At 38.2% G+C, this 13,187-nt stretch overlaps 1 protein-coding gene across 1 annotated transcript in view; it reads right to left on the reverse strand.

Annotated features, from left to right (window-relative positions):
- LOC132114637 (cadherin-17-like) overlaps nt 1–13,187 on the reverse strand; it is a 44,554-nt gene that overhangs the window by 15,697 nt on the left and 15,670 nt on the right. Inside the window, exons 7-10 of the mRNA XM_059522876.1 lie at nt 4,885–5,010; nt 3,467–3,617; nt 3,164–3,376; nt 2,628–2,704 (exon numbers count right to left, since the gene is read on the reverse strand). Coding sequence (XP_059378859.1) covers nt 2,628–2,704; nt 3,164–3,376; nt 3,467–3,617; nt 4,885–5,010 — 567 coding nt within the window. The remainder of the gene's footprint in view (nt 1–2,627; nt 2,705–3,163; nt 3,377–3,466; nt 3,618–4,884; nt 5,011–13,187) is intronic.

Genomic DNA, 13,187 nt, shown 5'->3' on the forward strand with positions numbered 1-13,187 from the left:
TCAAAGTCAGTATAAGTGAAATTGTTTTATTGTTCTGATTGATAATAATAACAAAAAAAATCTATAATTTATACTAATAACTTTTCTATAAATTAAAACTGTTATTAAATGGCAACTATAATGCCCCTTTCCACAAAATGTAATATTGGTCTTGGGTGTCCCCAGAATGTGTCTGTGAAGTTTTTGCCCAGAATACCAATGGGGTGTCTAAAAAAAGAGCCGTTTTGAAGTGTATCGCTTTAAATGCAAATGAGCTGCATATTCCCGCCCTGTCTCCAGAAGAGGGTGTTGCCTATACATCTCTCTGTGTTGCATATCTACAGCAACAGCCGGTAGAAGCAACATGACTGAGAGTGTTTAGCCATACATATTGGACGCCAAATGCACTAAAAGTGGGATGAAACAATGCAATGCTACAGAGCTCACGCCATGCTGACCTGTATTGCAGGAACTTGAGCTCTTAAAGCTCCACCCTCTTCCTCGGAGCAACAGCTCATTTGCATTTAAAGGGAAAGACATGAAAATGGCACATTTTAAATCATACCATAAAAGTGGCAATTTTAATTTTAAGTCAAAAAGAAATATCTGTAAGGTATTTTGAGTTGCAACTTCACATACACACTTATTTTCAGAGACTTATTTTACATCTTGTGAAAAGGAGAAAAATAGGTCTCCTTTAATGTGTAACTTTGCACATTGTGTTTATATTCTGGGCTTATATGCTTGCCTGTAAAAAAATATACATAATCAGTAAGTTGTTTACTGAATTTCTGTGTTTTATTACATTATTAATGCAATCTGCATAAAAATAACTGGCGGTCAATGGAGCAAAGCTTAGTTTTGCCCGCCAGGTGGATGTTCCTATGAGTGTATGACTTCATGTGATAACTATCAATTGACCGACGGCACTACCGAACTAATCTTGCACTACGAACGCTGCAAACTAATCTCATAAGTGTCGCCCTGATCAGTTAAAAAATACTTAAATGTACCCACACAAATATGGTTAAAATGCTCAGCACTATAATGACACGACATTCACAATGGAGTCTGGAGTAATACATGTATTTAGGTAGATTTTGAGGAACATTACCAAAAATGAAAACAATCCACAGCATCCTCAGCAGCTCAGATGTTGGGAGAAAATAAAGACTCTTATGTTCAGTCTTACAAACAAACACAGAGCATCGGGATTGCTTGCAAAACATTGTTGATGTTAAAGCTGCTTGAGTGCAGAGAAAATGAAGGACAGCGAACAACTGCTGAGGGCAGAAACCATAGCAATGCAGGCTGTCAATCAACCCCCGTGGCCCCGCCCTATACAGTGACATCAGGCTTAGTGGGTGAATTTTTATTATTGTAGGGTGGTTGTGTTCACACACTGCCAAAACACATTTATGTCCAAACTCCATGTAAAAGTGGATTTTGGATAAAAGGTGACCTTTAAATTCTGCACTATTTTGTCTAAAAAAACTTTTCTTTAAACTCTACAAGTGAGTTTTTTTTTCTTTTTTACAACATTAGATAAGTACAATTAAAAATAATAATAAGAATAATTTTGAGATTTGCAAAAAATTATGGTTTAATGGTAAATTTGAAGGTTAACTATTAAATTAATCGATTTATAAATGTATAAACATAAAGGCTTTACCTTCACCATCGTACATTCACTCAAAAATAAAAATTATTTCATGATTTACTCACCCTCATGTCATTCCATATCCATTTTATTTTTCTTATGTGGAATATAAAAGAAGATATTCTGAAGTATTATAGAAGACAGAATAATGACCTAAACAGTACTGTAAATACAATAGAAGTTAACGGGAACGTAAACTGTTAACAACATTCTTCAAAATATTTTCTTTTGTGTTCCGCAGAAGAAAGAAATGCAGGTTGAAATGAGGGGGAGTAAATCATGACAGAGTTTTCAGTTTTGGGTGAACTATCCCTTTAACCTAAATATAAAAATCGAGAAAGTATATCCAATATCAACCGATACAAATAAATTAAAAATACATAATTTAAAGTTGCCTGATAATTTATATGGTATTATTGGTATTCATTCTTAAATGTCATACCTTTTCAGGTAGGGATCTGGTAGCTTGAATATAACCATTTAGAAAATAACAAAATAAATGCATTACTCTATGTGTAGTACTATAGAAAAAATACTCTGGTTTTCAACAGTGCTAGATAAATAGTAATAAATGGCTTGTAGGCAAGCAATCAAAGATCTGAGATCCTTACTGGTAAAATGCAGAATTCATCCGGATAAACTTAACTGGTGTCATCCTATTATAGTTGTGAACATTGTCCATTTGTAGTGCTCAAAACTAAAAAAAAAAAACACTCCCAGTTAAATTATTACATGTCCACAAGCCTGAGATTAAAGCATGGATCCCCCCTGAAAGCTCTTTATCTCATCTGTCTCTGTAAATCACATTTTCTAGAACACAGGTCTTGTACAAACACACACACTAACAGATAAAGAGAAATAAAGAGGAAAGCTGAGGTGACAGCAAAAACATCAAAAGTGTCTAAAGGGAATTGAGCTTAACCACAAAACTGAAAATACTATATACTGTAACAGAGACACGACAGTACCCATAGTGCACAGTCCATACCTCATGATGGGAGAAGATTGGTGGGTTGTTGTTTTCATCCAGAACTTTCACTATGACTGTGCAGGAGCTGTTTAGTCCTGAGAAACAAGTCAGAGAAAATATTGATTATCTATTAATAACAATATTGCTAGTTCTATTGACTGCCATTAATATCAAGTGACATTAAAAGTCTTGCAAGATCTCATGTTACAGTGTGACAGCATATCAGATTCTACATGGCATGTTATTTATATCAGCTGACACAATAGTCACACTTTGTGTGTGGAAAGAAGTGACTTTTTGAGAGCCATTAGTTGGGTCTATAAAATTACAAAGGTCAATTATATCAGCTCCATCTTGCTGCACAACTACAATAACTACCTCAAGTGTTATATGAAATGAAGTTTGAGCATCACAATGTGAAATATGAAAAAAGTCATACTGTATGTAATCACACAAACCAATCAGAGAAACTGGCACAAAATGACACCGGTTAATTGCGTGGTGTCATTCTACTAGACTAATTTAGCATTGGGTGGTGTTGGGGATGTGATGACCTTTAGCGTCCTCTGCCGTGATGGTGAGTGTGTACTGTGGAGCGGTGCCCTCCATGCTGTCCGCCTGCACTGTGATCACTCCCGAGTCCCGGTCGACACGGAACAAATTCCGGGGAGTCTCAGGCATCTGGCTCACCAGCCGATAAAATATCCGCACGTTATCGGTTTTCGGATCGTCGTTGTCAGCTGCTTGGACTGTGAGAATCTCTGTTCCTGTGAACAGAACATCATGCCACTCACTAAACCTGCTTTGCTTTAGTATTTGAACAGCATTTATATAGTGTGTGTGTTTGTGTGTTTAACCTTTAGTCGCAAGCTCCTTGACCACAGTGTGGTACTGCATTTGTGGGAATGTGGGCCTATTGTCATTGGCGTCCCCCACCATCACTCGCAGCTCCACGGGCTTAGCAATCTCTCGCCCATCTGGCCTCTCTACCACTATGTCAATATGAAACTAAAAGGGAAAAGGGATTCTTGTGAATTCTCATTCGCAAAGAAATCAGTATGTCATCTGCTGATGTATTCTAGTCATCTGTGGCCAGGAGTACATGATGAAAAGAAATCATGCTCGCTGAAATCCCAATTGTACTTCACATTGAATAGAACAATTGTTAAAAACAAAATAAGAATGTATGGAAAATATGTTTGTTTCTCTGTGTCTAAAACACCTGTTGGGTACATCCTAAGGCTTAGTCATAAATCTGAAGATGTGAAAAAGTAACTAGTTATCTGACGGCGAGGAACCTTCAGTTAGAAGACATATTTACAGTGGAACATTATAAAACATTTAGGCTACATTCACACTTGTCAATGTTTCGGATTGATAGCTGCATTTATTAGAAGTGTGAGTCTTGAAGTGTTCTGTTCAAGATAGAGGCTGGAATACTGTCTGCATGAATGCGCAAATGAAGTCAACCTTGTATTATTGTTGTTAATATCACCTAGTGACAGTGACTAAAGTAAATCAAAGATGGCGACATCCAATACTGCGAAATCTTTTCAACTGAGGCATTCCATGTTAATTAATCAACAGAAGGGTTATACCTCAGTAATTTTGAGTCAAGAGCAGACCAAATAGATCTGGTAAAGGATGGTGACTAGCTTTAAACCTTCAGATGACACAAAGCTCATATAGCTGCATCTCTGAACATTACCAAAACCATTCATGAAAAGTCACAACATGCCGCAGAGGGGCTCTCTCGCACTGTATAATGTAACAGACAACTGGTTATGAGTCCTGTAAACTGGTTATAGAATGGAGATGCCACTATCATTAATAACTGAAATTTGTGAGAATGCAATCGTATTAATTACACAAACACAGCATTGGCAACTGTATTCTTCTGCGGTGTGAATGTGGCAGTTACATAGATGGAGGAGAGAAGTCATGTAACGACACTGTGTGATTAACAACAAACAACTGGCACTTAGAATGGTATATTTAGGCACAATATTTATTTACTAGTTCATTTAGTTCTCAAGCATGACACAGGATGTGCTATCAAAAGCATGCTTGAGTGCAGGACGGACAAAAATTTACATATTTAAAAAAAAAAAAACGGGGTTGAGCACTGTTCACTTATTTAAATATTTAAAAACAGAACAACAAAATTACATAAAAGCTTACCTATTGCACATTAGATTTTCTATTTTCATAACATTTAGACAGTGTTTAGCATATTTAGTACTATTAAAGTATGATAGAAGTTTATATCTTTTACCTGGTCCTGCGTTTCTCTGTCCAGAGGAGCATTTAGGTAAATGATTCCTTCTCTGTTGATAGTGAAGAGCATTTCTGGAAACTCTCCCTCAAGACTATACTCAACTGGACTGCCACTCCACTTCACCTGCAAACCCACACACACACAACCAATCAAGACCACTGTAGTTAACTTGAATGAACGTTTACTTGTTATATACAGTATATACTATGTATATTCCTAATCTTTTTTTTATTATATCCATTTGTTTTTCTTTTTATTTATTCTACAATTAACAAAAGCAAAAAAGGCCTCTAATACTCGCTTGCTCTATCTTTTTTCATTTATTATATGATAAAAAGAAAAACCCTTGCTACGTGTACTGCGTTAAGCTAACTGAGACTTGTTATAGCACTTGCGTTTCATTGCACTTTTTTTGGTTTTGATGCTTTCCATTGTCTTCATTTGTAAGTTTCTCTGCTAAATGACTACATGTAAATGTATACCTAAAGGCTGATGGTAAAATAAAGATATCTTTCCTTATACAATGAGAGGGCACCATCTAAATGGCTTAGACATCAGATTTAAACAATGATGAGATACAACGTTTGAGGAAAACCCTGCATGTTTAGGCAATCCTGATAAGTGCAGTGAGTCCGGCACCAAAACAAACCAGCTGCCCTCACGATGGAGGGATTTTCCACTGCGCTGCGACAAATGATGAAAACAGTACTGGAAAGGGTGTGGAAACGCACCGAAGAAGGAGAGGACCCTGAAGAGAGGAGACATGTGTATCTCCTCAGTACCTCGCCCTCCAACTGTTTGTTATGGAGATGGCTTTCCAAACTCAAGCACTTTGTATACATCAGCGGGCCTCTCTAAAGATGACCTGCCCACACTGTTATGAACCGTCAAGAGCAGAGCTTTGAAGAGATGAATGTGTGTCGTCCTGCTGTTCTAAAAATGGCGAGCACCAGCTAAGGTGATGTCATATATTTAGTTGCCAAGGCCTGTTTTTGACAGAAGTGATAGAATCCTCTTAGGATGAGTCAGTTCATGCCTTTGATGTGCAGTGCTGCAAGAGAGAGTGTTAACAGTTGGATGTTGAAAATATATTCTTGTGATAAGGAGTCCATCCATGCACATTGAGGAGCCCTAGGAGGCCATTATTATTTTTGTTCTCTTTTGTTTTCCTACGATCACAAGAAAAAAACACATCGGTCTAATATCATTCTATAATCATGCAGGTGTCCCAGACACTCAATCTGGCTAACAATTAGATTGATCACATCTTCTTAGTCGCTATTGTGTCTAAGATGATAGCTGTAGCCTCCTGCTACTCCTCGTCAAGTGTTGCTGATTTGGAAAGGCTCCATCACTGAGTCATAGGAGTGTATCTCTGATCAAAGTGTAAAAAATAAAATAAAATAAAGTACACTCAGAAATAAAGGTACAACAGCTGTCACTGGAGCGGTGCCTTTTCAAAAGGTACATATTTGTACCTAAAGGGTCCATTTTGGTACATATTAGTACTAAAGGTGTATATATTAGAACATAATAGTGACAAAAGTAAACCTTTTTAAAAAGGTACCGCCCCAGTGACAGGTGTTGTAGCTTTATTTCTGAGAGTGAAAAAAAAGCTCATCCATGATGCAGCTATATATTATGTTTATATATATATATATATATATATATATATATATATATATATATATATATATATATATAAATATATATATATAAAAGACAGAAGAGAGAAAAGAAAACAGAAAATAAAAAATAAAGTCAATCAACATTTGTTGTGTTGAACACCAAGGATGATATAACCTATCATTTCTGAAGGAAAAATAAAAAGTCAAATTGCAAGATACAGTATAAGCTCAAATGTATTTTTTCATTGCAATTTTGTGTTTACAACTTGCAATGCGGTTTAAAAGAAATAAATAAAAAGTTTATATCTCACAATTTTGAGTTTGTATTAGAATTGGAAAGTGTGAGATATAAACTCGGAATTGTGATATATAAAGTCACAACTACCTACTTTAATTTATTCTATTTAATTTAATTAAATTTTTATCTTATCTTATCTTATCTTGTGTAAAGGACAGAATGATCAGGCTTCTCCTGAACTTCATTAAAATGCAGCAAAGTGAAATCCCAGCACCCTGAAGAGTGTTTAAGCAAGACATTTTTCAAGCACAGCATCTTGCAAAATAATCTACAGAGTATCACGGATCAGTTTTATTGGAACAATGCCTTTTTTTAAGCCTTGTCATGGTTGGTAAACCGTGATCTCAGGGTTTTTTTCACTATGTGGGTGAAGTCTGTGTGTTTTACGCGTCAGCACTGATTGGTTTTGTGGCAAATTGTCATCAGCAACAGCTGTCACTCATTACTCATCCCTATATATTGGCCTGTCTAGCGTCTTGTGTTCGTGAGAGCGTTGTTTCATGTACTTCTTCTGATGTTTGCTTTCTTGTGTGTTTCTGCGTTGGATGTCCGTGTCTCCCCGGAACCCCGTCCACTCTTCGCACATCACCAACAGCTAGGGATGGGTATCGTTAAGGTTTTAACGGTATTACTACTCTTACCGATACTGCTTAACGGTCCGGTACTTTAACGGTATTCTTATCGGTACTTTGTGTTGTGTTAGGCAGTCGAAAACTTTGCATTACTCTGTCTGCACATAATGCACTTTTGAAAGATGCTTTGACAGATTGCTTGTGTTTCCGCCCTTACATGCAAAAATGTTGTTGCACTTATGACAACCAGCGTTGTCTGCATCAACTCTAGTGAAGTATAACCACACTTTGGAACGTTTTGCTGTCTCCGCCATCGTCACTCTTTGTATTAAGTGGGAGTTTTCGTACTGTGTGGGGCCGTTCACATATCGCGTCTAAAAACGCGTGGAAAACGCTAGGCACGCCGCTTTCTGATTTTTTTTTTCCCCCAAAGCCTTCGAGCACTTGCGCTCCTGAGGAGTCTGCCGTTGCTAAGCAACCATGACCTGCTCTCTCCATGAAGACGAGGAAATTTCAGCAATGGATAAATGGATTTGCAGCACTAAAAACTGCTTGCAGTAGCACTGCTACTAAATTAATAAAAAAATCCACATACAGCTATCAGCTGTTCCTTCATCTTGGCTGAGCTTTCAACGTTGTTATGGAAAAGGTGAGGAAGTTACATGACCTGCGGTGCGCTTGCGGCATTCTGAAATAGTGCTGCAACGATGCGTCACACTGTTTACATCTCGCGTAATGGCATACTGGGAATGGAGAAAGTTGCATTCTATCACAAAAACAGAGACCACTGTTATCAAAAGTATGGGAATACTTTAAACAGAGGCCAAATCTCGATTCTCGATTTACCGGTCAATCTACGTTCCTACTCTCACCTATGGTCATGAGCTTTGGGTCATGACCGAAAGGACAAGATCCCGGATACAGGCAGCCGAAATGTGCTTTCTCCGCAGGGTGGCTGGGCGATCCCTTAGAGATAGGGTGAGAAGCTCAGTCACCCGGGAGGAGCTCAGAGTAGAGCCGCTGCTCCTCCACATCGAGAGGGGTCAGCTGAGGTGGCTCGGGCATCTGTTCCGGATGCCTCCTGGACGCCTTCCCGGGAAGGTGTTCCGGGCACATCCCACTGGGAGGAGACCCCGGGGGAGACCTAGGACACGCTGGAGAGACTATGTCTCCCGGCTGGCCTGGGAACGCCTCGGTGTCCCCCCAGAAGAGCTGGAGGAAGTGTCTAGGGAGAGGGAAGTCTGGGGTTCTCTGCTTAGACTGCTGCCCCCGCGACCCGGCCCCGGATAAGCGGTAGAAGATGGATGGATGGATGGAGAGGCCAAATAAAATGGCCTTTGCAAAACCGATATGGTGTACCACGGCAGCACAAATGCGATGCATGAGCACCTCAGAGGAAAACATCCTGGCGCTCTCCATGTTACGGTTTAACTGGTTACCGTGTGATCTGGTGACCAACTTCCTGATTCAGGTCTCTGCTGCAGATGTGAAGGAACGACCGCAGCAGATTCGGTGATTCTAAAAGCACAAACTGATGTAATATTATTAAGTGTCTAATAAACGCAGACTTGCTCATTGCATGATTCTGATATTCTTGTAAAGATTACAAGTTATTGGTATGATCACCCATACCGGCTGAAGTAAGGATAAAATAAAAAATAAAGTCTGTGTTGGTGCGGGTTTCGAACACGCGTTAGGGGCGTTCACATATCGTGCCTAAAAACGTGTGGAAAACGTGTGGAAAACGCTTGTCGTGACGCTTTTTCTCCTTCTTTCCAAAGCGATCGGGCAGTTGCGCCCCTGGGGCGTCTGCCATTGCTAAGCGACCATGACGCGCTCTCTCCATGAAGACGCGGAAATTTCAGCAAAGGATAAATGGATAAATGGATTTGCAGCACTAAAAATCGCTTGCAGTAGCTCTGCTACTAAATTTTTCAAAATGGCAATCCATATACAGTACAGCTATGATCAGCTGTTCCCTCATTTTAGCTGAGCTTTCAACGTTGTTACGGGAAAGGATGAAGCTGATTGGTTAGTTCTTGTCACATGACCCGCGGTGCGCTTGCGGCATTCTGAAAAGTTGAGATGTTTTTAACTCGATGCAGTCGTGACGCGCATGTTTTCGCGTGCGCGTCACGACCGCGTCGCTTCCATTATGAGCGCGCATACCGTGCGCCTACATTGGAAATAACGAACTTGTGAATATGTGAACGGCCCCTTAAAAGACAGCGCGCCGCGAGACAACAGTCACAAACAACCGAGCTACCCCAAATCAGCTCCAGATCTCTGGAAACCATGCTAAACCATAGCAGAACCCTGACTACATTTTATGGTTTGTGATGCTAAAGAACATTTAATGACGTCTCAGACAACTGTAAATTTGTGTCTACTGTGGTTTAATTATAAACGCTATCGTAAAATCATATTTACCATAGTAAAATCATTTTCTTTGTCTCTTTATTTTTGTATACTGTAAAAACTTCATCCACATTGGTTGAAAATGAATAAAGGTTGAAATATTATATTAGAAGTTGTACTTATATTTTTTTGTAAAGTTATCCAAAGGATTCATTAGCTAATCAAAAAAAGAACATTAGATGAATTATTTATTGTAATAAAAATAATCGTTAGAGTAGTCGACTAATCGAAAAAATAATCATTAGATTAGTCGACAGAAAAAATAATCTTTAGTTGCAGCTCTATTCTGAACTATTCTAACTCGATGCGGTGCGGACACGCCTGGAAAAAACGAGCTCGTCGCACCGCGTGCGCGTCGCTTCTAGTGATGTCCGATTCGTGAACGAATCGTTCAATTTAACCGGTTCTTCTTAGTGAACCGGTTGAGCCAGTTCACCAAATCGAACTGAATCGTTTGAAACGGTTCACGTCTCCAATAAGCATTAATCCACAAATTACTTAGACTGCTAACTTTTTTAACATGACTGACACTCCCTCTGAGTCAGAATAAACCAATATCCCAGAGTAATTCATTTACTCAAACAGTACACTGACTGAACTGCTGTGAAGACCGAAGTGAATATGAACAATGAGCCGAGCCAGATGACGAACGAACAGGCCCACTGCTGGAGCAGTTCTCGTTCTCGAGTCAAGAACCGGTTGCATCGGTTTTCGGATCACCAGTACACTGAACCGAGAATCGTTTCTGTCGGACACGTCGGATTTGAGAACCGATGAGCTGATTCTCGTTCTCGAGTCAAGAACCGGTTGCATTGGTTTTCGGATCACCAGTACACTGAACCGAAAACCGTTTCTTTCGGACGCGTCCGATTCGAGAGATGAGAGGCTGATGATACTGCGCATGTGTGATTCAGCGTGAAGCAGACCGACACACAGAGCGTCTGAACCGAACTGATTCTTTTGGTGATTGATTCTGAACTGATTCTGTGCTAATGTTATGAGCGCGGGTAAACCGAGGGCTTGGATGAAGGGCAATCTGGCGAAACGAAGGTCCATTTAATAAAAAATACATCGCAATGGATTATGTATAGTAAGTGGATCATGGTTTCTGCGCTGATGACACCTAATTTATTTACTTTATATCTTCAAGACTTAAATCCTTGTATGCACATTATTGCTGTTGCTGTATTTGGGTGCGTTGTTGCAAAACTCAAATGTAAACTTTTCATGATTATGAGGTTTTTAACTGACTAAAGTTATGATTACTGACTTATATATATATATATATATATATATATATATATATACAGTGTTGGGAAGGTTACTTTGGAAATGTAATAGGTTACAGATTACAAGTTACCTTGTTTAAAATGTAATAGTAGTGTAACTTTTTCAATTACTTTATTAAAGTAATGTAACTAATTACTTTTGAGTACTTTTTGATTACTTTTATAAATTTGTGAAAATTAAAGAAAAATAAATAAAAGCATATACATCAACTTAAATACAGTTATCTAATAAGCATGTGACATATTCTGTGTAATAAACTCCTGAAACATTGGTGTTTTTTTTAAACTGCTGTCTCTTTGTATATGATGATAGTTTTCTCAAAATAAGTAAAATGCACATTAAGTGACACAAAGCAGTTCTAGAAATTATGTTTATGTGCTCGTGTACTCCTATATTGAGGCGGCAGAGGTTGAAAACACTGCGAGCTTCAGTAGGCTTATGTGTAGTAAATGAAACCATGTCTTTGCCATTAATTTACAGGAGGGGCGGACTGGGAAAAAAAATTCAGACTGGAAAATTCAAACTCATACAATCCAGTTCATGGACAAAACTATTTTTTGTTTGGACCTGACATAAAAAAAAGGTTTAAATCTTTAATTTAGGGACATGCAAAATACTCAAGATTGAACAAAACTATACTTTACAATACAATACTCTACAATACTACAATATCTTTATAGAAAAATCCTAATACTGTACACGAGTCATGTTTTTCCCTTACAAAAGTTAAACATGCTTTTATTAGAAAAATAAACTTTTTTTTTTTTTTTTTTGCAAATGGATTTGTATTTATTTTTAAATAAATACATTTGTAAAATAATTTTACATTTTTGGTTACCACAGTTAAACAATAGTAACCATTTTCTCTGGATTTATAGTTAAATATTAAAATGTAAATTTTCGTAAGGGTTGTGTTGTTGTCTGTCGTAGCTCCGCCTTAACCTATATAAAAAAATCGGATTTTTTTTCAGCTAAATTACTACTGTAACATTACAACTGATAATAATGATGTCATTTATATAGTATTTTGAGTGATGACTGATGAGCAACGTGCTGCTGCTTGATTAAAAAAACAAAGACAAAAAAGCATCTTTACAGATGAAACTGACCTGAAACCCTAAACAGTAGTTCTGCTTCTCTGCTCCAGCTGTGCGCTTCCACAGTCCACTCTCTCTCTCTCTCTGAGTCTGATCCAAACCGTTTGGCGGAGGCGCGGAGAGCGCGCGAGTCACGACTAACACTTCATGACTTATTAGAGATTTAATTATCAAATGGCGGATTCACAAATGATCGCTTTAGTACATTCGGCAGGCAATTATACAATAATGTTATTAAATAGCGGGCCAAATCGGCTGCCAGGCCATCGGGAATTGTCCCGGTTCTCCCGGTGTCCAGTCCGCGCCTGATTTCCAACACGCAGAATGTGCAAGTCATATATTGCATTTGTGGGGCTTACTATTCACAGACTAGTCGATGTCATGTTTTGATTCAAGTGTACAGACCTACTTTTGATTTAGTCATCCAAAATGTGGCATATTCCGTCCGCGTAAGGCATTCCGTTTTTATGACTGGATTCTACGAACCAGACTGTATTTCCGCATCCCGGAAATTATCAGGGCGGTATGTCTCAGAATAGTCAGTGAAATTTGGGAAAGATATCAGTTAAATCTGTATGTGGATGTGTGTAAATATTCAAATGTAATCCCCTTTGTAATCGTTAAAAATTTAATAAGTAACTGTAATTTAATTACTCATTTTTTCTTAGTAACTGTAACTAATTACAGTTACAATAATTTTGTAATTAAATTACGTAACGCCGTTACATGTAACTAGTTACTCCCCAACACTGTATATATATACCCAGCCAGCACATGACCGACCTTCAACGTTGAAATATGGTTTAAATAAGGTCAGTTGTGGTTTTAATGTTGAAACAACGTTGATTCAACGTTTAAAGCCGAATGGTTGAAACACTTCCAGAACATGACCAACTTTCAACGTTGAAATATGGTTGAAATAAGGTCAGTTGTGGTTTCAACGTTGAAACAATGTTGATTCAACGTTTAAAGATGAACAGTTAAAAAACTTCCAGCA

The sequence above is a fragment of the Carassius carassius genome, chromosome 3, assembly GCF_963082965.1.
Source record: "Carassius carassius chromosome 3, fCarCar2.1, whole genome shotgun sequence".
NCBI classification, from domain to species: Eukaryota; Metazoa; Chordata; class Actinopteri; order Cypriniformes; family Cyprinidae; genus Carassius; species Carassius carassius.